We start from the raw sequence: 24,390 nt of genomic DNA on the forward strand, positions 1-24,390 counted from the left end.
ATTATATAACCTTCAGAAAATCCATTTTCTACATCCTACTTTGATACGAGTTCAACATGTCAAGAACTAGGCAGAAAACGTATGCACATAGCATGTGAAGTTTGATTTCATACACCATCACATGGATTCACAGATGTCTGAATTCATCAGTTATAACCTCACTTAGGTTCATTAAGAATACATAAAAGACAGGTTTAAACATCAACTTGACAGCAAGCCTAGTAAGATTAAAAAATAACTGAATGTGTAGAGGATTTATAAAATATGAAGTGTGTCAGAACCATAATTTTGCATTGCTGTGCAAATTAGGTAATACCAAAAATCATTCTGTCTGGCAGTATGTTCCAGCAATAGTCATCAAAAGGAAGCAAAGCTGTGGTATCCCATAGAGACAACAAAAATTTCCCTCCTCTTGAAAACTTAGGGAACCCAGTCTCTGCTGATTTCCACATTCATTTGGTTCCTATACCTCTGATCTGCCAGACCCCCACTGAAATCACTGGAAATCCTCTCTAGAAAGATCAGGCCTTTAAACAAAACTGCCACCTTTCTCACAGGTATTAACAAAATGGTTTGGGTTCTTGATGCATAACCCACTGCATATTTACAAGCTGTGAAAATCTAGCTGGTCAAAAATCAAGAAAGCATTGTAACTATAGAAAGAGGCCACCTTTTAGAAATATATTATTAGTCCTTTAGGAAAATTTTCAAGCACTGTTGTTTTCTCATTGGGAACTAAGATATGAATATGCTGAATGGTTAAATACTCTGAGTAGAAGAATTTTGTGCTTGAATAAATGTCTTGCCTTTTACTGAGCTGATGAGCTTCCCCATTCCTCAGGTAAAAGCTGGGAGGAGGGGCTGAGGAGAACAGTGTTAAGATACAGTGTGGATTACTCAACAGTCCAGGCTGCAGACTAAATCTCCAGTTGGCCTGATTTCAAACATTCAAGATTGGTATAAACAACAGTTTGATATTTAGGTAGTTTGATATGTAGGTAGTTTAATTCAGAAATTGGATGGTTATAATTAAATAGGTGTTAAAGACATCATAGCATCATAGTTGTAAGACACTACTTAAAAAACAAAAATGAATGCATCACCCAGCACTTTAACATCTGACTGTTCGCTTACAGCATTCCCTCTTCTGTCCTCTAAAGCCCCATCTGCCCTTTAGAAACCAGAGGAAGAGAAGGATTTTTAACAATCCAAAAATAAACAGGTAATCCTCTCTGAAGTGCTTCACTGTCTAAGGCAGACTTTGCACAGGAGGAAGGGAGGTAGGAAAGAAGGGACACCTTCCGCCTCTTTGCTGATGTGCTGGAGTCCCTCTACACACATGCATATATTTGCTCTCATAACCGTGAAGCTCAGAGGTAGTACTCTCTTCTGGTTTACAGTCCCCAAACTTGAACACACAGAGGTTGTGGAGACAACTCATTACTCCACAGAGAAACAGTCTTCACTGACTTTGGACTTTAGTGACACCCTGTAAGTCCATCCCATCCTTTGCCATGGTCACCCGCACTTACTGTCCTCAGCAGCTCATGCCAACACATGGTTACTCTGACTTGTATGGTTTTCAGCTATTTTTCAGATACCATGACTCCAGATACATTTTTGCAAGGTGGTCCTGCCACGTAGTGCTCCTCACTGTCAAGGTTTCAGTTCCACCATTTCAAGGTGAGAGAAATGGAGCAGAAAAATCAAACCCTGGCACACAGTTAAACAAAAGATGTGCTGCTTTAAATCTTTATATTTCCTTCAGAAAGCCATCTGAAGGCAAGGGAGTTCAGTTCCTCAGGGTCAGTGTCTAAAGAGAGGAGGCTTAGGAAAAAAATATCTCTGTATAAGAAATAGGTCCTCCTGACTAATTTTAAAATCAAACAGGAACAATGAGCTAAAGGAAGAACATAAATGCAAACATGTTTTGTGACAATTTTATTTATTGTCCTTCAGATGACATTGGCTTAACAGTTCGTGCCTTGCAAAGAGAGAGAGAACAAACTCAGAAAGTCTAAGGAGGCAGCAGCTTTAAAAATTGCTATTAGTTCCCTACTGTGTTCCTGTCATGTAAGAATGGCAAAAGTTAGTGGGCTAGTAAGACAGAAGGGTTGAGGGAACCACACAGTAATATATATGATCGCTAATTTTCTGATCCCACTGCTCTCGGCACTATAGGCCATACTGAACATCAGTTACTTGCTTTTAAAATAACAGACCTGAATTCGGCAAACCTGAAATGATTAGAAATTCTTTTTAAATTATTCAAATCGTATTAGTTTTTCTTCAGCACCACTTATATCCGTCCCAAGCTTTTACCCTTCCAGCTTATAGTTAAGACTCTTTCTTGGTAGCTGTTTTTCTTCCAGGACGGGGCATATTACAGACATTTAAATCGTTACAACACAACAGAAGAGTTATCCCAGAACTGCTTTCATGTGTTTTGACCTTCTATCTTTCTGGCTTGTAGCTATGCCCTCTCCTAATCATTTTGCACATTCAGAGTAGGCGTTAGTGACTCTTTCTAACACTGCAGAGAACTCGGTAAGATAAAAAGCCAAAAAGCATTCACATCCTTCCCTCTATTTCCCTGTATGTTGCAGATTTTCACACAGATGTTACTTAGCAATGGCTCCGTAGCTGACATCAACTCTGCTTTAAACAGCAAGCCTCCACTTGGACTTCAGATCTTTATCCAGTATTAACCCATCTCTGTTGCCATTTAACGTGTCAAGGAGACCTCTGGTCCTCTACAGGCTCACAGGATTCCTAGACACCTTCTTCTACAGCTATTAAAAATGAACCAGTGATACTTTATCATTTTGTTGTGGAATGGCAGTTTGGATGATCAATAATGATCCTAGAATCTTAAAAGGATTCTGTTCTGAAATTGAAAAAACTTAATCTCATGTGATGCAACAATGCTCGTATAAAAGAAACAATCTGTGCTAAACAAGGCTGTTGTAGTTACGAGGATCTAAGGCAAAACTTTCCAGCTTACATTCAAATCCAACTTAACTGAAGCTTCTCTCATCCAGCAGCTTAAAAACTTAAAACTTCAGTGATTTATAGAATGAACAGCAGAAGAAAGACTTCTGTCACGTTCAAGGCAGGAAAAAACATCATCTGATTGCCATATTCTCATGCAGAATTAAACAAGGCCTGCCGACTTTACATTCACCGTTGCACGCAATTTCTTTTAGCGTATCTGCAAGGCTTTAAAATATACAGCACAGCCACGATTGCTCTCTTCATTCACAGTCTCTTTCCCTACAATGAGGCCATGATTCTGTACTTCTATCAATTGTGCCATCTATGCAATTTGAGAGAGTTCAGTACAGGGAATCGAATCAAAGGGGAAAATGAAAGAACTGTTTCTTTTCACAGTCAAGAATAAGTGATCATGGGTGCAATCAAAATGCAAATGCATAGAGTTAAATCTCTGCAAATGCAGTTGTGATTGCTTAAACACCTTATCGATTTACTTAGCCTTTATAGCCTTTGTCCTTAGCCTTTGTCCTGAATCTGAAATGAGACTCTGGTAACACTTCAGTTGCTTTTAACTATTTGTGTTGGCTGTTTCACTCATTCCATGATGGGGAAGAAGACTCCGCACTGTGGCAGCAACTAGCCAGAGTGAGACTGGAAATAAAGAGCTTGCAGAGGGCACTGGCAAGTTTCATCAGACTAGGTGATAGTGCAAGAGAATATAAACAGTTGGCCTGGATCATACTTCAACAGTTGACTCATAGGGAAAGCAGGGAAAACGAGCAGCTTTGGTGACAAGCTTAGCAGTACTGTGTGGCTTTGAACCACTAAACATTGCAGGGGATTGGCAGGGGATTTCTGAGCAGTGTAATGATGCAAAACTGACTGGAACCATTTGTAGTTTTTTAATTGATGCATTACTATGAGTGACATCAGTTCTAATTGGGCACTAGGTCCTACCTTCTAATACACTGAAAATATAAAAGAAGCATTCCCCCTTTGATCCACATTGGCATGATCAAAATTTAAGTGTGTAAATTCTACTTAACTTATCCTTCTGCTGTTGCCCTGCTGCCCCTGGAAGAATGTGTCCCCAGAGCTTGTACTTAGGTATTTGTATCCTTTAGAAACAAATCAAAATGAACATCCTGCCTCTGAATCCTGAAATGCTCTGGTCCAAACCCTTCTCTATACATTTGCTTTGAAAAGGAGACTCAGAAAATCACGAGCTGTTCCACTTGAAACAGGATCAGGATTCCATGACATTTCAGCTGATGCTTCTGGAGTCCTCACCATTTCTCTGCTGATCTCAGAAGGTTCCTGTTATTCTCAGCACATCATTTGTGCACCATGGAGTCTGCATCTGTCCTGTGCCATCAGTTCAGCCACAAGCCCAGATATGGTCCAGAGCCAAGTATGGCCTCCATTTTTCACGTAACAGAACAAAGGGTATTCTGAGAAACAGGAAGGAGCTATGGTGGCGATATCAGCATTTGATACTTTGCAGTAAACAACAAGGAAATGAGAATCCCATTGGCTAGCCACCAGAATGTTATCATTTACATGTAAGTAACTGCTTGCCATTAACACCAAAGATAAAGCCACAACGAGTCATACACACGACACCACTCTTTCATGGAACCAGTGTGTATTGGCTCCTCCTCTTCCGGGCTTCTCCCTGTCTCACTCAGGGAAGTAACATCTGGAATTTTTAAAGGCCCTTGGACAGAAGACAAAGTTGTGGGGTTTTTTTTTTCTTTTTTTAAAAAGCCACTACCAGCACCAAAACCAGACTCACAATCATGCGAAGCTAGGAAATGTCAAAGCATTGTTTCATACAAATAAGCCATGCGAGACTCTGTAGGGATTTGCTCAATCTGGTTCAACCGAACTCAAAGAAAAAGTTAGGATTCCCACCAGAAGAAAACACAATGCACTTCAAGCAGATGCTGCACTACTGCTTTTGAGCATGGCTCCCTGGACAGCTTTCCTCCTTGGGTTGCCACAGAAGAGCTGACAAATGTCATTCACATTTGTTAATCCTTCCATGCAAAAACGAGAGGGGAGAGAAGACAGTACTTACAGAATCGGACGAGACTGGAAATCTTCCTGGTTCATTCTTTCAGACTGGCGTATTTTCAGTATTTCTGTGTAACTGAGATTCTGAAGTTTGCTCTTGAACTGATCCAGAGAGCTAGGCTTGGTAGTGAGCGCTCTCATTATCTGTTCTTTCACTACCTGCATTACCTGCAGTTGACAAGGAAAGAAAAAGAAAACCTGTGTTAACACTTTCTGCGTTTTTGTTTCAAATCTTACTGTGGGTCACAGTAAGGTTTCTAGGTATAGAAGATGATTAGTACTGTGTGGTCTCACGACAATTTTTCAGTAGCATAACCAGATAATAAGCCAACTTCTGACAGGGCATCACAGCTTACAGCAAAAGCTCATCTGCTCTGTAACAAGAAAATTATTTTGGGGGGGCATTGGTGGGGAGGGTGTCATTTATTGCTTTGCTCTCTCCCTAGACAGCTAAATTACAATTGCTGGTTACAGGATTTTAAGTCCCGCTCTGTCCGCAGTTTTTGTGCCCATGGCAGCCGTAGAGTGACTCTTCCACATTCTGAGCCGAGATGAGGCTCCCGTCATGTCGGGGACAGGCACACATATACCACCAGACTCGTAACAACAGAAAAAGCTGTGAAGTCCTAAGGAGCAGACTGAGAGCGCAGATGCACATCCTGACTTCTGCCAGCTCAATCCAGGTGAAGTGCACAAGCTACAGGGGCCCATCTAACTGCTCACAAGAGAGACAGCAGAGAGTTTTTCAGGTCTTACAGCTCTCCTGCTGGGTCTTGGAGCTGCTCTCCTGACCAGAAGGCAGTGGCACAAAGCTGCGAACTGTGGCCTGTTACTTCCCTTATTCCTTATGCCCAGAGGTGATGGGCACACACTGAAACACACACTGAAACACAGGAGGTTCCCTCTGAAAATCAGAAAACGGTTTTTCACTGTGAGGGTGACCAGGGAGGTTGTGGAGCCTCCATCCTTGGAGACACTCAAAAGCCATCTGGACATGGTCCTGGGCAGCTGGCTCTAGGTGGCCCTGCTTGAGCAGGGGGGCTGGACCAGATGACCCTCAGAGGTCCCTGCCAACCTCAACCATGCTGTGATTCTGTGAGAGCCTTACACTGCAGGCACATTATGGCCATACACACTGAAGGAAAGAGAACTTGCTAAAAGAGACCATTAGTCAGGGGAGAGAGATCAATTTGCCAAGGATATTACTGGATTGCTTTTGAAGCAATGCCATAAAGTATGCAAACCAAAAAATGAGAGTGAAGGATAGCTGGGCAACAGCTATCTGCATATTAATTATTTTATCAGGAGAAAACTGCTGAGACACAGTTAACTAAGGGGAATTGCTTGGCTCTAGTTCAAATAAATATATATCACAGATTACTGTCTGTCTCTCCACACTCATTTCCTTGGTGCTGGTGCAAATCACACACTTTGAAATATTTATCTGATGCTGTGCTTAAGCTGGCTGAAAAAACAGTTTATTGGACTTAGAAAGGCCCATCCCACCCAAATCCAAGAGCTAAAAAAGAGTAGAGATGGTAACACCCCCCTGGTATCAAAGCAGGTGTGACAGAAATTAACAGCTACACAAACAGAGGTCAAAAGCATTTTCTGCACTGTTAGTTTTCCTTTATTCTTTCACCTTCACCATGTATCTTAAAACAGAAGCTCAGCCCCCCAGAGGTTCCCTAATCATTCTGAAAATTTCTCTTTTCACATGAATATTTCATTGCTTCACATGTGTTGCCTCAGTCTTCTAACTCATTTTCTGCACTATGTTTTCTATTTTTGCTTCTTGAGATGTAACTTCATTCTCAGATGTGAATTAAGCACTCATTTTAGCTGTGTCCAGCAGGTGAAACTAAGCAATTAAAGAACTGAAGATAATCTTCTTCCTTACTACAGGGACTACATCCCAGAGATCTACTTCAAGAGGAGCAAGATGCTTCTCTCGAAGGTGTTGGCTCAGGTGGGCAGCAAATGCCTTTGCCACATTTGCAACTCCCTGGACGAGGCAGCCTACCTACGTTCACTTGGCTGGGGCCTTGCTTTGAATGCATCCTTGCAGTTAAGATCCTACTCTTGGTACATCTTGCAAACCTGGGCCAGCAAAGCTGAGCTCCACTCCATCCACTCCTACAAATCTAATAGGTACATTGCTATGTATTTGAAGAAGTCTTCTAAAACTTAGATTGATGGTAAAAAGCAACTTTGAATTCTGTAGTCTACACTTGCATACTCTTCATTTCATACGGAAGTATTTGGTTTTAGATGGTGGCCATGTGCAGCTAAATCCCTCTGAAGAGTTACTTAGCTGGTCTGCCAGTGGGAATTGGCTACTTCCCCATCTGAAAGATGAACTCCTGACTGCCATCTGACGGCTTAGAGGGATTAACGCCTCCCTGACTGCATTCAGAGAGTGCTCATTAGACTGCACCAATCCAAATAAGAAATGTGCTGTCACACCTTGGAAATGACAAACTAGAAGGTCAAACAACTGTAACACCTGAAGGTCAATGGATCATGCCCAACAAGGCAAGTGGCATACTCCTGCTGATTTCACTGGGTCTTGGTTTAATACCTAAACGGGATTAGGAAATGTAATGAAGGAAATGTCCTCCAAGGAATAGTGGGAAAAAATGAAGTAGACAATCCCATTGACAAGTTGGATGTTTAAAAATATCTTCTGTCTTCCTCTTTCTGCCTTCTTGACAATGACTATTTATTGCTGCTAATTAATTTTAATTTATATTTTATATATTTATATATTATTAATTAGGACTAATTATTATTAACTACCAGGAATGGAGAAGAGGGGAGAGACCGGAAACTAACCTTGCCCACTGAAAATGTCTTCAGCTATTGGTACATCCTAATGTTACTGTCCAGGCTCCCAACGAACTGGGCTTAATTTCTTACCCTCACAGAGAATGTGACTTTCAGCCGCTGGCTTCACTTCTGCTTTCTCAGGCCCACTGAGAAGTTGTGCCAGACTACTTTGTTACATGTGGTTTTAGATCCAGCCTGCAGTCATCATTTCTGCGGTATCATGCAAAAGAAGTAGGCAAAACCAGGTAGCTTAATTCAAACGTGTAAGCCCACTGCCGCTCATGGGATCAAATTCCCTGGCCATTACAACAAATTACTGCAATTGCAAAGAAACAGGTATAGTGTAACTGCTAAATTAACCATACTGCACTGCTATATTAACTATCACTACCATATCACCTGAATTCTTCAGCACTAAACTGGATTTGCAAGCAAATGTAGTCCTGCAATTGCTTATGCATGCACGCAATTCCAGTTTCATGCATTCATGCAAATATCTGTACAGATCTTGTTTTTTGTTGTTTACATATAGATTTAGTTTCCTAAATTCAGGCACTTGCACTGGGGAAACCGCCTCTATGAGTAGTTTTTCCCATAAAATAAATGGACAAACAAATAAACAAATACTGTACTTTAGAGAGTTGCATGTATGCGGATTTTCTTTTCAGTCTGATCTATGAACCGTCCATATGAAGCAGCACTTATTCTTGGCTAAACAATGCAAAGAAGGTTCAAATTCAGTAGACTTAGGGAGCTGTCATTTATGCTTAGTTGCAAAATCCTGTATGAACCCTTGTCTCCCTTCTCTGGTACTCACTGTTGCGGTTAACATGCAAACAATGCAAATTCCTCTTCTTCACTATGATCTGGAAAGTTATTCACAGGATATCATCAAAGAGGTCATTGGTTTAGAGGCTCCCAAGACAGAAGGCAGGAAGCGTATGCCCCGGGCCTAGCACATAAGGGGGTGGTCACTTGCCTCATAATGTTTATAGCCAACGCTATTTAACTAGCTGGCCAAAATGTCAAAGCTGCTGATTGCATTGAGTCTCCTGAGCATTTGGGAATCAGTGCCAAGAACTTTTAATCTGTTCAATTTCCAAAGCTGAGTTGCCAGCCGTTGATTACTGCTGTCTGAGAGACAGCATCAACCCTTCCTCCCTATGTGCCTGACCTTACAATGAAATTAAAGGTAGTCTCTACTCAATGTGATTGTACATAAACCCTGTAGACAGTTGTTTTAATTACATTATGCTTTGTTACTCTTACTTAGAAATGACTGTTTCGGAGGGCACATTTGCTTTAAATCATGTGCTTTTTATCTGACGACCTCTTGTATGGTAAGACAATCCCGAGTTCTGCATTACGACTAAGTCAGGTAAATCCACTGAACACATGAAGAGAAAAACAGTAGGAAAAAAAAGAATACTTTTTTTTCATTTAATCACAGGAGCTTATTCCCCATATTTTGTATCCATCTAATGTGCCTTACATTTCTACAGTCAGTATCATCATAACATTAAATTATGTATTTTTCGTTAAGCTGTTTTAGTCTAGCTTTGTGTTTAGCTTATTTGGCCTCATCTCTGTCACATTACATTCTGACTACTTTGCCTTTCCAACATTTACCCCCTCTTTTATTCTTCCTTCCCTCTCTTGCCATGACAATTTTTGCCCATGCAAATAAAGTCTCTTCCTCTCAGGATGGATCAGAGGTCTGAAGACTTGGGCTCTATACGGGGACAAAATAAAAAGAGAGAAGCTGTCAATGTCAGAAAGAGGAGTTTATCAGCGCCAAACTCTACAGCAACCTTCCCACTGACCACATTTCAGTGGCTTGTTTGTAACTACGGAAGGCACAAAGCTCTCTACTCTACTTACCCCATACCAATGCAAAGTTTATCCTTGGCACTGACTGGAGAAGACAGGCTGCCATCTCAGACACCTACCATGGCCTGCGAGCTTCTGGAAATTTAAGTCTGAGCCTTCCACTCACCAGATACACTCTTTCTATGAACTCACAGCATCAATCTTCGCAGAAACTTCCCCCAGAACAGTCTGAAGGTCTGGACGTTCAGGATAACCCATCTGTGGAGCACCAGACAGATGAACCCTTCTCATAATTTCCCCACGGTATCAGTGTTTCTCTTGAATAAGCATGTCCTTTCACATAGAACAACCCTCTCACAGCAGCAAGAACACATCCAGAGACCATCACAGAAGCCACTAAGTTGCACCTCTAGTATCTTGGGGCACACGTTACACTGATTGCTGCTTCATGACTAACTCACAGGGTTGTGTGTGTCAGTATGTTATGCTGACTGATTGCCATTAATCTTGACAGTCCACTTCTGCACAAACAAGACTTAGGTATAAATTCTGAGCCCACGTTACAATGATGTGCTCAGCTCAGTGCTCTCCTAATTTGGCTCAACATTAGCAAGTACTGCAAGACATGATTCCCCTACCTCATTGCAGCATATGATAAAAGAGCAGCTATATCCAGACACACCACCTCTACAACCAGACTCGAAGCATCTGAGATGTGAGAAGTTTTAAGGCTTCATTCACTAGCTTTTCCACATGACCATTCAAAAATTAACAAGCAGAAAACTGGAGGAAAGACATCTCTGCAAATTGGTTGTCAAGAATTCATACCTAGTTTCCTTCCTATCTAAATGTTCTCCAAAAGAAGCAGCTTGATTTATATAGGGTAAAAAATTAAGGAGAAAACATCATCTGGTGGTTGAGATCGAGTTTGATCATTTCGGTCAAAAAGGGACTTCCTTCAGTTAAATTCACAGAGCAGGCAAAAATAAGGTTGAAGAATGAAATGGCCAAATCATTCTTAATGAACAGCATTTACTGACAAAGGAGGCCATAAAGAAAATCTAATTCTGAAGGGAAAGGAAATGACTTCAGTTTACAAGCCACCTGTCAACTCCTTTAATGAAAACTTTACATGTTTAATGTGTGCATCAGGTAATTCAAGACAACTTTTTAGACTGTTCCAAAGGATAAATTGTCTTAACTAGATCAATGGTTATATTTTCAGAGTACTCAGAATAGTCATCCTGAGAGACTTCAAGGTCCTTTCAAGATAATTTAATGCTGTTTCCCCCCTGCCATCTCCACGTATTGCAGTCTGTGAATTCACTACACTAGTCTCTCAGTGACAGCCTGTACCAAGCTTCCACTCCATATTACTTTAGAATATTAATCCAAACATGCCATCCTACACAAGCAAATTTAAACTCAGTCCTGGCACAATCTAACCATTGATGAGAGACTCCAAAATTCCAGACCATTTCTTCTATTACTGTCTGTGTACTCTGGAATTACAAAAACCCCACAGTTTTCAATCTTCTTAACTATTCCAGAACACAAGGACAGTTACTGTAGCTGGCGATAAAGAGGCAACTCTAAGCCGTCTGGATATACATAGCCACAGGAATAATTAAGTTGATTCATTTTCAGGCAGCAGGATGAGAAAGCAGCTGTCAGAGGATTTAGCAGGTATAAGCTCTGACACATTTTATCTCTTCATTTTCTGCAGAATTTAAAACCCATTGCAAAAAAAGTTTGTGTTGCTGGGGTTTTGGCTTTCTTTTTTCTTTTTTTTTTTTTTTTTTTAAACTTTTTTGCTTGTGGTTATATTTTTCCAGTATCAACCAAGAAATCTTTCAGTCTGCAGAGAAGAGACTTGAAACACTGCGGTGGGTTTGATCAAGCTGAGCAGTCTGTTGCCATGTGGTATCAGTATCAATATGATTATCCAGTTTAGCAGCGACTATCATTTTGCAGGAATACCTAGCATGAAAAAATGAACACACCTAGCAGATGTCACAATGGAGCTGAGAGGTAGGAGATGTGACAGGAGTTCCACACAAGGTGTTTAAAAGGCCTATAGCAGGTGTCCGAAAGCTTAAATGCTGTAGTAATAGATCTCTTCAATGTGAAACCTTGTTCAGAGCCTCAGGACCCAAATAATAAATTGCCTGCCCTCTGGTGAGGAAAAGAGGGAAGAGAACCTGAAGGAGCCTGACCTTGCACTAGATCCTGAGATCCAGAAGGTCGAGTGGTGAAGAAAGAAAAGTCTGAATATGAAGTGAGGCCCACAATCGTTTTACATTTCAGAGAAGTTCTTGATTTTTTTTTCAGCTTTTATGTTCCCTTGACTAATGAATCACAGGTGTGGGAAACCAGACTGAAATCACACATGGTTCCTGGGAGCTGATGGGCTGAGACTGTTGTTAATCCAAGACTATGAGAGACGGAATAGAGGATTCATTACTTTATTGCAAGAAGGGAGGAATAACAGCCCCAGGGCCATGAGCAAAAGATTGGTGAGCACCATGAAACGAGGTGTGAAAGGGAGGCTGAGAAAAAGCAAGGAAGGGGTCTGAGGAGTGACTACATCTGAAGAAGCTGATATGAAAAAGTTCAGATCCCTGCAGAAGATTCCTGGCTCGTCCTACTATTGGATGTGAGCATTTTGTAAATTGTGTTCAGTGGAAATGGACCACTAATTGCTGCACTCTGTTATAACAGAACCCTGGGCTATGCCACCTCTGCAGGAAGAGCCTGTGGCCACAGCTTGACTTGGCACTTTGCAAAGAAACTCCCAGAATTCTCTTAGCTGCACTGATTATTTTTCCCTTGGACACATAGATCCCAACGGAGAACCACTGCACCAAGGAGGCCTCCAGTTCTTTTTTAACATTACTATTTATTTGCTCAATTAAAACCAGGAACAGTGTCAGAGGCTTTGGCAGGGAGCAAAATGCAGCTTGAACTTGATTGAGAAAAAGAGAAAAGGCTATCAAAAAATTCCACTGAAGTGTAATATGGCTAAAGAGATGGGCAAGAAGATGATTTTGACAATGAATGTTAAGAGGCTGGAGTAGACAAAGCAAAAAGGAAGGCAGCTAGTAGGAAGGGTGTTATAAACATGGAAAAGTGACCAGAGCAGGAACAGAGGTTCCAGCAGGAAGTATCAGCATGTGGAGGAAGGCATCTGTTTGATGACTTGCAATAAAATAAATGAATGGGTGGAAAAGTTTTAAGGAAGAAAAGAGAGGCTCTGAGAGACATTGTATTTCAATGGAAAATGAAGGCTGAAGGAAAAGAAGAAATGAGATTTTGTTAGAAGATCAGTTAAAAGGAAATAGTAAAAGGAAGGACAAAATTTGGGGGAAATTATATATTTATAAAATTATGGCTCAGGAAGCAGTTGACTGAAGGGAAACCTTCCTTAAGGACTGGACTGAGGAAGTTGAGGGTAAAATTGATAGTAATAGAAAGGGAAGTGAACAGCAGTCCTTTACAAACTTGAAATGCATGTGGATTTAGAATCACCATCAAAATACATGTAAACACTGTGCATAATGTCTTCAACCATTTTGGTAAAAGACAATGTGAAAGCAGTCCACTGGCTTCTTGCAGGGCTAAAACCAGATGCTACCCTCAGATCCAAGGGTTCCATTCAAAACAATGCTAACCTAAACACACAAGTCAAATACCACATATTTGGGTTATACTGGGCTGAAACAGGACTGACTGATAGACAGGAAACCTCTTCGGCATATTTAATATTTGCAGAATACTATTTGCATCAGAAATAAGGAATACATTTCTTTCCTGTTTGTGCTTTGTGCCTTGAGGTAAGCAAAGCAAGAAATAAGTGCTGTGTGACAAAGGGTTTCTGCCCCAGTAAAATGATGTGCAGAGTTAATATGACAGTTTTTGTAAACTTCCTTGTTAGTTGATTGAAGTCTTAGGTCAGCCAATATTACATTGTTTTCCCCCAATGTCTGACAACCTCTTCTGGCAAAATAAAACATGCAGAAAATCATTTGTGGGTGGCATTTAATCCAGGGCTTTTCACAGGTAAAATGTACTGATGTTCTCAAACAAAATTTTAAGCGAGGGAGGGGGAAAAATGAGGAGATATTTATATCCTTAGTCATATACCAATGTAATAATTAACATGTCAAATAACACGCTTGTGAATTCTAAAGGAAAATCATACAAGAGTTACCCATGATTAGGAACATACATTTGGGTGCTGCTTCCCTTAAAATACACAGTTTTTTAAATGGCATACACTAAAGGAAAATTAACTGTAATATATTGGCAAACAGTTAGTTCTACGGAAGAAAAGCAAGGACAAGATTCTAATAGGTGTTTTTTCCCAGAGGAAAGTGTAAAAATCAAACAATTCAAGTTCTGGGTATTAATGATGAATAAAAAAGACTCTTTGAATGGGCAGAAAAACAGGAAAAGAGGGGGAGTAAATTTTTAAGAAAAGGGGAACAGAAGGGGCTGGAACATTGCTCCATACATCTGATAAATGGATAAAAATGTAAGAACAACACTTTGCATTACAGCTTCACATCTTCCCATCTCCTTTAACTGAGATAAAAACAAAATAAAGGTGTGACAAGCTGCATTTCTGAAAAGATCTCCACGCTCTTTTACCAGTGCAAACCACCGTGTTGAAGGCTGTCCTGCCTGAGGTATGAACAGCCACATGGAATTGCATATGGTCCAAGCCTGCCACTGTCCCTGCTTGCATTGTCCTTTTCCTTGTCTCCAGTCAACTCCAGGGAGTCTCCAGCTCCACCTCTAAATGGAAGGGGAGCCAGTGCACCAGGTTTGTGTCTTTTTAATACCAAGAGAAATGGAGATCCCTAATCATCCAGGTGAACCACAAACACACCAGCTAGCACAAAGCACCAGGCAATATGGGGACAGCTTCTCTACCTCTCCCTTTCATGCTCTCTTTGATAACTTTCTTCTCCTAAACCAAACAGACCTTGAAAGTCCACCTACTGCGTCTATAGTGAATTCCACCTGTTTTGAGTAGCAAATTCTGCAGCTCTATCACCTAGTTATTTCCTTCATTCTGATAGGCATATTAATAAAAGAGATGTACAACCCCTGAGATCAGACATAGGGAGTGCCTAGGGGGTTGGTTAACTGCCCAGGATTGTGGGCTCTCAGTAAGGTATTGCTCTGGTTGGACACAATGGAGGTTGTAGGCAAAAAGAGACAGTAAGAGTGGGTTCAGGGAGTTTCAGAACCACATGCTTTTCTCAATAACAGCTGGGTTTACTTCAATAAAGTAAGAACTTCACCTGATGAAACAGACTTTTCATCCTGAGTAACTGTTTTGATGTTTACTTTTTTCCTGATATGGAACAGAAGTTGAAATACTGAAAGCTTCTATGAAATAAAATAAATCATTTAGGAATTAGCTGATTTAAACATTCTTACAGTACCCCAAAAATGTGTGTCTGTTCAGGAATCTGTGAAACAAAACATTTCTATTTTTCCCATGTACATTTTTCACAGAGAAGGAGATTTGCCTATGAAAAATGTTCATCTTGATTAAACTCTGTATATGCAAAAGCTCTGTAATTTTGCCAAGCTTTGCTAATACTTACGTGTTTCTCCAGCAAGTCCAAAAGTTGGCCCACCACTCAAACAGTACAATTCCTTATTTGGTTTTTTAAAGTACCACCTCACATTTTTTCTGTTACTCACACAAAGGAAAAGAAAACACTAAGTAGAAGTTGGAAGCTTCAGCTTTTGTTTTTCTGGACTTTAGTTAAATGGCATTCACCACTTCAATGCTACTTTTTTTTTTTTCTTTCTTTTTTTTTTTTTTGACATTTCATTTTATTATAAAAGCAAAACTTTCAAACTTTCTACCTAACAAAAATGACCAGAAAGACTGAAAATGTGGTTTTGGATTCAGTTCTCTGAATTTGGGAACTAAATTACACACTTAAGTTTTCCTGATAGATGCATAAACCAAATGTTCAGTACACTGGTGTTGGACTATTTCATTCAATTCCATTATTTGCACATCCTTCCAGTTAAGGTAAATGATTGGGTTGAGCATCTAGGAACCATGGAAAAAGGCAGTTGTGCATACGTACTATGCCTCTGAATGAACCTATGTGTTATTATGCATCATAATTTGTAACAAATAAGCTGTACAAATTTTTAGGTAAGCCCTTGTTTTCACATTCATCTCACTGAAGAAAGCAGTGAGCTGAAAAACATGTCTACACAACACCATTTTTTTAGCACATCTCATATTAATAACCGTTTCAAGTGATAGCTGTATTGATATCAGAGTCCAGTCAGTGCCACAAGAATAAAAATAGTTGCATGAATTAACTGAATGATTCACAAAAATACATGAAGCAATGAAAAGATTAAATCTATCGTGACTTGTTAGATGCTAGCTATAAAAATTATTCTGTAAAACTGGAGCTCACAAATTACTGACTTCACAGATCATAATAAGTGCTGTCAGGACTATTACAAACCAAGATCTGCTTGTCAAACATACACAAAATGCCTATGTCCAAGAAAAAGAAAAAGGAAAAAATGTTTTCATTGCCATTTTAAACTGTTCTGAAATTACTGAATAATAACTTTGGAAAATTCTGAATTTGTGCAGTCTAGTCCAATGAGATCTTTGCCTCAAGTAGTTGTATCATTACTGTGATGGTCATATAAATAAGAACAATGCATATTGTTTTTCCCCTTGACTTGTGGCATGTAACCAAGCATATAAAGAATTCAATTAGACTATTCTTAGAAGAAGAAAAAGCACAGATGACATGTTTTGCCATGCCTCATTCTAAAAACTGCAGTGGAGAGGTTTATGGCTTCAGAGACCTGTATTTTTGATTGCTGCAAAGGAGCAATCTTTTCTCCCTCAGATCAAAGGCAAGCTTTTTGAGGACCTATACGCAGTACAGGAAAATAAACTACTCCCCAGGATAGATAGCAGTGATTTATCTGACACCTAATACTAACATCAACAATTCAAATGCATTCAATCACCTCACTTTGATTACAAAACTGATCTGCTAGCCAGAGAAATTAGGAATGGAACAAACCAATTAGGTTACCCAATCCTTTGCTTCAGGAACAGGATACACTTCCACAAGCCCAGGGCAAGCCATCTACAGCTATTTGAAATCTTAAATAAAGACATATCAGTGACCATCAGACCTGTGTAGACTGGTTCCATTGCTCCATCACCTTCATTTCTGTATAGGAAGCACCTGAAAAATCACACTTTTTTTCCCTCCAGTGAATACTACGTCAATATCACATTCTCAGTTTTGTTTTTTTCCCCTGTTCCTTTTACTCATATTACATCAACAGCCACAGGAAATTTTCTCACAGAAGGATGAAGACAAGATTGCAGTATTTGGCTTTAAATTTACTTTTCACTACCAGTTCGAAACTACCAATGACATACACAGAAACACACACATCTCCAGAAACACATCAACCCTGCCTAGGAGGGTAAATAATGTCTTAAAATAGTGTTACTTCCAGTAACCAACTAGTGAGTTATAGGTGGAGAAAGGCTTACAATCTTCCAGTGATGAAAGACCCTTTCTCTAGTAACTTGAATGCTATCACTGCACTTCTTTCCACACTGTCATAAATCACTGCACTTCTTTCCATATTGTCATTAATCTACATTTCTAATCAGCCAGGAGACGACTCCTTTCTTACAACTCCATGACTATTTACTTTGTGTTTTGGGGTAGGAGATAGATTTAGAATTAAATGCAAGCTATTTGTTCTCCTTTGAAAGGTTAGCGTTGAATTCTGTGCACTCCAGATCGCACCAGTCAACAAAAAAAACCTATCAGACTAATTCTGAAATTCCCCTACTGCCTCGTACGTGACTACACAAAGGATTTGCTTTGGTAAATTTGCTCAGGTCCAGAAAGAAGTCAAATGGGAGATGTCATGCTAGAGTGAACATGGTCCAGGGGCACAGACATAGTGTATCCAGACACCTGTTTCACATGTTGGTAACAAGGAGTCTAGAACTGAGGCTAAAGGTATGAGGATGCTATTCCTCCTTTTGAATATTCTGCTGTAATGTGCAATTAACAGTGGAGCAAGAGGATGTGAGGCAATAAAAGCAAAAGTTTCTGTAAAAATCTTCTACTATTTTATCCTACTGGAAGTCAGGCAGAAAGGGGGAGGAAAATCCTGTAAGGGGAAGATTGGTGGGAATGATGCAACCTGTGTTTCTGTGTATTAAGTACTCCCAGGGACAATGCGGTAGAGTCAAGGGGAAACCACTAGGTAGAGGCAAGGCATAGCAGGTGGGAGGGGGCTGGTATTACCTGGGCTGTAAAGTCAGGGGAAGGTAATAAAGATTCAGGGAGAGAAAGGTGATGATGCCCTAACTTGGAAATGATTGTGTAAAAGACATCTAGAATAAAATTCTGCCTGATTTATAGGATAAAGGTTGGAAGCCTGGATGAACCTGGCACCAATACAGAGCAGGTATTTTCTGTAAAATAAGATACACCCAATATTTAAAGACCGGACCCTTTTGGAAACCCTCATACACTCTCTTGCATCAAGAACGTGTCAAGTCGAAAGATTGCTGAGAACAGTCAGCCACCTCTGGCATTTTCTCCAAATAGACTACCCTTATCACTGGCTTTCTACTGAAAAACTGAGATTTCCCAGTGCTTTCTGAGCACTCCCAAGTCTGCCCAGCAGAAGGCAGATGCCTGTACTGTCACTGCCCGACACCGCCACGCAGCCAGTTCAGCCAAAGCAATTTTCCCATACAAATCCACTTGTTGTTTTTGTTTTCTTCTGACTCCTGCTAGACTAGGATTTCCCTGGCCTGACCTTCCATTTTTCTTTTTTTTTTTTTTTTCTTCCCCTTCCTTTTTTTTCTTTCTAGAGTTAAGATGCACTCCCAGGCGCATACTAAATGAACCCAAATATCACAGCATAAGCCACGTGCGGAAACATGCAACTTTCTATTGCAGAGGAGAGCCAGGCTGGGGAAAGCCTCATAAGGATGCTATTATAGTAGGAGAGAGAAAAATAGCAGCTCCCCACAGCAGCTGTGAACTGGGCAAAGTGCCCAGGGGCCCAGTGGCAAGGGGCAGTGAGTGCTGGACGGCTGGTTTCCATGGAGGAGCGAGCCAAGATAACAGAAAGAGGAAACAGGGGGCCAAACTGACCCATGGTGTTACTGTAATCGAGCTGAATGAGACTGGGAAACAATTCAGGATCCTCAAAATTTAAGCTCTTCTGCCCCTCTCCACAAAGTCAGATAAAACTTGAGAAGAAAGAAACAGATCAAAGGACTGAAAAGAAGTATTTATGTCTAGATAGAAACATCTGAGAAGTCCCACTGAACACCGGACTCTACTTAAGAACCTGGTAACTGCTCTGTTCAAAAGTCAATATATTCCAAGAGACAGCAGGCAGTGGCTGAAAAACCATCAATCAGCAGGGACTATTGCATACAACCCTTTCTACAGGTACGTCTAGGTCTAGCACACAAGAGGCTTCAATGTGGATCGTTACGGCAATAATATATCTACCACAGGTAGATATATTCTTCAATTCATTTGGATGATTTTTTTTTTCATTATCTCAAACTCTCGTTCACAAAAATAGTCCAGTAAAATCTATTTTGATGTGACTTTGTTAACATGGGCTAGTTTTTAGGGCACTTTATCTAAGAAGTTGGATATCTCACTGAAAAAAATAGATAAAAAATTATCATCAACATCCTCCTCAAAGCACTTCAGAAGAAGCCTTATTTATTCTTGGATTTTTGGAAGACTGCAGCCCACATATTATTTGTCATTTTAATCTTTTTGGTCCATTTGTCATTTTATTCCTTTTTCTTTTCCTGCTTGTGCCTCCAGATCCACTTCTTAAAATAACGGAAACCACAAACAAGGAATCATCAGTAAAAGAAGGCATCAGGAATATTTCCTATTTGAAGACTACAGCTACTTAGAGAATCAGTAACAAATTAGCAATAGAATATCACATATAGGATGACCTGTAAAAAAAATTAATAATCCAAATAATCGGTTTCTAATGGGTTTTATACATCAGTCAGCAGAGAGCTGCCAATGACAACAGTTTCATGCATATCCTATTTATTATTAATTATGGCAAGTAGTGAAAAGCCTAGAAAAATCTGCGTATGGATAAGAGACTTCCTATGGTAGGAAACATCTCCAGAGTGGTGGGTGATACCCAGCAAATATCCACGATATACAAACCTGTGCAGTTAAAATGCTCTCAGCTCCCAATAGATTTTAGGAAGTAGGGAGCACTCAGGTGTCAGTTCAGACTAGATGAGTATGGGAGGACCACCAAAGGACATCCTGGCAGGAAAGTGGATGTAGCTCCTGGGACTGGAGACAGAGGCCACTGATCCTGCAAACTTCTCATGCCACCAAGAAGCTCCTTCTGTTTTCAGCTTCCCTGTGTGTTTAGGTACCACTTGCCGCCGCAAACTGGGACTCAGGTGCCGAGGAGGGAGGACAAATCAACAGCCAAATGCAGCTAAGTGAGGGGGGGCTGTGTATGGGAATCTCAACAAACAGTTTAAAAATCAACCCTCTGAGCCCAGCAGCCAGAGCAGCCTGCACATGGAAGCAGCACCAGCAGCTGAAACTCTGGCAAGGAGACTCGTGTGGGAGTTGCGCTCGCGCTCGCTGAAGGGCTGTGGGTAGGTGGGAGGAACCTTGCTTTGCTCGGGAAGGCGACGAGAGGGAACAGGAGCCCTATTGTGATGTGCCTATGGTGGGGAATATAGAGGATGTAAATTAACATACTTTTCCCTCTACGTTCTTCGTGTCTGATTTAAGAAGCCTGCTGATGGAGAGTATTACTGGGTCAGACTAATCTCTGGCTCCGAGTACATAGAACATGTGCATTTTTATTGCTGAGGAATATTATTATGAGGACACACTGCCTCTTCAGGAAGTAAGTCTGCGAGGGTTGGGGTGCTGCAGCTGTAGCAACCCCCCCACCCTGCCAGCCCCCAGATAATTTACATCCGAATGGGGCAGGCAGCAGCAGAGCCGGCCGGGAGCCCTCCATACATTTCTTCCCAGCGCTGTGACTGCCAGCATTTCTAAGGGGGCACCTGACAACAACTCCCCCTTAGTCAGAGATAAAACCTAGGGTCAACCTCCTCCTGCCGCCAATTCTCAACCTGCCCAATCGAACTGCCTCTACTGCACTCCCACCCACCCACCCCTCCCCCATTCCCTCAACACCTTCCCCTAACTGGGAAAAGAGGGAGAAGGACTTTCTGCTGTTCACGAGGATGCTGAAGACTTGAGGGGTGAAAGGGATGGATGTCAGCTGGAGTGAAGGGATTGCTGCATGTCCCCCATTGCAACGGAGGCTCTGGCTCAAAGGAATGGAAAAACACCCATGCGCTCGCAGACAGCAAGCACTTCTTGCAGAGCAGCAGAGTATGGTAGCAGTGAGGGTCAACCTCTGCCAGTGGGCCAAGACAGAGCCTTTTAACGATGGGCTCCCACAAGCAGCCCTCCCTTACCCAGGCCAGCCTAACATCACCTGTTATCTAAAGCTGGCTGTGTTTGTTGAGCCCTTTTTACTTGCCTTGTCCTCCTTTGGTACTGTGTTTTTCCAGAGATAACTTTGCTTATCCTCAAGCAAAGAGCCACCCTTGAAACATGGCACACATATAATAATGATGCTCCTGTAATTCTCCTTCCTGTTGTTCTTTTCTCCTTCTTTAATACCAGAAAAGGCAAGCTGCTATTCTGAATGACTGTAGCATAAGTAGGTGTGACAAAGATGTGTGATTTTTTTTCCTCCTAAACATCAGGAAGCCTATTTTCAAGTGCAAAACCTAACACGCAGAGCACACATTGGTTGTACAGAACAAACGTGGCTGCAGCACTAACACCTCTGATACACACGTGGATGCCCTGCTGGGGGAACCCCTGTCCGAAAAGGAGGTTCTCTTTGGTATACAGAGAACATTCCATTCCCAAGGACTGCAAAATGTCTTATCCTACCAAATGAGCTCAACAGAGCGTTCTGCAGAATCTTCCCCTTCATTTTACATTTCCTTGGTGGAGTAAAACAACTTTTAGGCTCCACTGGACAGAAAACAGAATGCTAGACAGAACAGACAGCTTTCCATTTCAAAGAGGTGATAAACCTGCATATCTAAAGACATCTCTTTCAGACTTACTAAATTCACTCACTGGAAGGAACAGGTTAAAATTTCCAGTTTCCATCTTATCAAAAGCAAGAAGGGGGGAAAGCTTTTCCACTCCTGAGATCCTCAAAGATTTGGCCAGCTGAGACCACTTCTTACATTAGACTTCTGAGTACAATGCAAATGTGTCTAAGCACAGCTGAGAGGAAAATCTGTTCTGTGCAAGCACATTTCTCTCTGTATTTGTAGCTGTGCCCTAGAGAAGCCAAGGCAATAGCTATGTGTGAGGCACAAGAAGAATCGGCTTTGATGATATCACTTGACCCCTACTCATAAATCTCTGTGACTTTATCCATCCAACCCAATTCCACAGGTACTGCAGCAAGCAACTCCTGTTTTACTGTATGAAGACAATTGAGTAAGCAATATTCCCATTATCTTTACTGAAACAATAAACAATAATATTTTCTTTCATTTCCACTAGAAAGGAGTGAAACCTCCAAACAAACAAAATTGGGCATCAAGCCTAAGTCCATCCCGAGAGGCAAAGACTCGGTCTCGGGCTTGTAGCAGGTTTCCCAGACAGCAGAATATCAGAGCTTTAAGGTCCCCTCTTATCTCATAGCTCCACAGGCCTGGAAACAAGGAGCTCAAGGGCATTGCAAGAGTGAGATTCCTACCTTTTAAGGGCTGACAGTGCTTACCTCAAGTCATGCAGAGTCAAAAGGTGTTAAAATGACAACAGTTTCACCATTAGGAATGTTAAGTCATTCTTGTAGCTGTTTTACATCAGTTAGAATTAATCTTTCTTTCCCCATGAGCCCTGGACGTTTGGACTAAAGGTTAATCAGGCAGATTGCCTTTTAGTTGCAGGAATGTATTTTTAAACTTCCTATTTCACTGCAGAAATAAGATTTTTATAATACTCATGCCCTTCACAGAGTGGTGTTAAGATTTTATAATGACTCCCATAAGTGGCCTGCATAATTAAGCTGTGCCTTCATCCCTCCTGGACAGTGGGGCCATTGCAAGCTCATACAGACCACTTATTTGCTGTACTGTCACTTATCTTTTGTAGCCACAACACACAAACAGTACAAGGTAGAATCATGTAGAATATGTAAGAAAAGAAGAGATGAAAGGAAAAGGGCAGAGTTCAGCTAACTTAAGTGCTGATCTGCTTGCTCACCTATAGCTGCACCACTGCTATGGGGCCCATTCGGCCACTGTATATCATGAGAACAAAAAGCGATAAATATAGACAGTTTTATACCTTGCAGGAAACAGTAATCATTTCACATGACTCCTTTTCCATGTGCTTAGGAAGTTCAGAAAATAGCACATGGAAGAGCAGCTTCCATCCTCATCTCTGCTGGAGTTCCCCCAACTGCTGGGGCAATCTGCACTCTGCTGTGTTGTGACTGAGGCTCTTGTAGTTGCAGAAGGGTGATCTGAAAAGGTCACTAAAGGAGATAATTACAGTTTAAAGGTGATTAAAAGTACAGGTAAGCCTCAGTTGGGCAAACAGGTGAAACACAGACAACCTTGTCTGCACACAGTACTGGTATGTCTATGCTGGTTACTCAGCTCCTACCTTAGTCATGCCCAGACACCACACACTATTCTTAAGTGCAAGGTATTTCTCTCTTGGCCCCTTCAGCTCCCATTTCTGTGAGGCAGCATCAGCTGTGAAATTGTTTCCCCATTCATGCATGGGGCAGAGCCTAACCCCGTTCAGCACCATTTAGTTCCGCACAAGAGCGGTCCTTAGATCAGTCCCACAGGGCACTCCTTTTGACCTTCTCCCTCGTAATTACCAGGGCTCCATAATCAACTTAACAATGGTCATACATCATTATTTGTGGCCGTCATTTACCCCACTTGGGCCCATCAATAGCAAATCCCTATCCTTAGGAAAACTGGTGGCATTACCTTGGGCACAGAAGGAAGTTTGGGAAATATGGTGTCGTGGTTTAACCCCAGCCAGCAACTAAGCACCACGCAGCCGCTCACTCACTTCCCCCCATCCAGTGGGATGGGGGAGAAAATCGGGAGAAGTAGTAAAACCCGTGGGTTGAGATAAGAACGGTTTAATAGAACAGAAAAGAAGAAACTAATAATGATAATGACTAATGATAAACACTAATAAAATGACAACAGTAGTAATAAAAGGATTGAAATGTAAAAATGATGCGCAGGGCAATTGCTCACCACCCGCCGACCGACACCCAGCCAGTCCCCGAGCGGCGAATCCCTGCCCCCCACTTCCCAGTTCCTAAACTAGATGGGACGTCCCATGGTATGGAATACACTGTTGGCCAGTTTGGGTCAGGTGCCCTGGCTGGGCATGAGAAGCTGAAAAATCCTTGACTCTAGTCTAAACACTACTGAGCAATAACTGAAAACATCAGTGTTATCAACATTCTTCTCATACTGAACTCAAAACATAGCACTGTACCAGCTAC

At 41.3% G+C, this 24,390-nt stretch overlaps 1 protein-coding gene across 4 annotated transcripts in view; it reads right to left on the bottom strand.

Annotated features, from left to right (window-relative positions):
• The window catches only part of ELMO1 (engulfment and cell motility 1), a 317,430-nt gene that overhangs the window by 25,163 nt on the left and 267,877 nt on the right, over nucleotides 1-24,390 (bottom strand). For all 4 annotated transcript variants that reach the window (XM_069809495.1, XM_069809506.1, XM_069809487.1 and 1 more), the window contains one exon: nucleotides 5,075-5,238. In XM_069809495.1, coding sequence (XP_069665596.1) covers nucleotides 5,075-5,238 — 164 coding nt within the window. The remainder of the gene's footprint in view (nucleotides 1-5,074; nucleotides 5,239-24,390) is intronic.

The sequence above is a fragment of the Haliaeetus albicilla genome, chromosome 2 (genome assembly GCF_947461875.1).
Source record: "Haliaeetus albicilla chromosome 2, bHalAlb1.1, whole genome shotgun sequence".
In the NCBI taxonomy this organism is placed as follows: Eukaryota; Metazoa; Chordata; class Aves; order Accipitriformes; family Accipitridae; genus Haliaeetus; species Haliaeetus albicilla.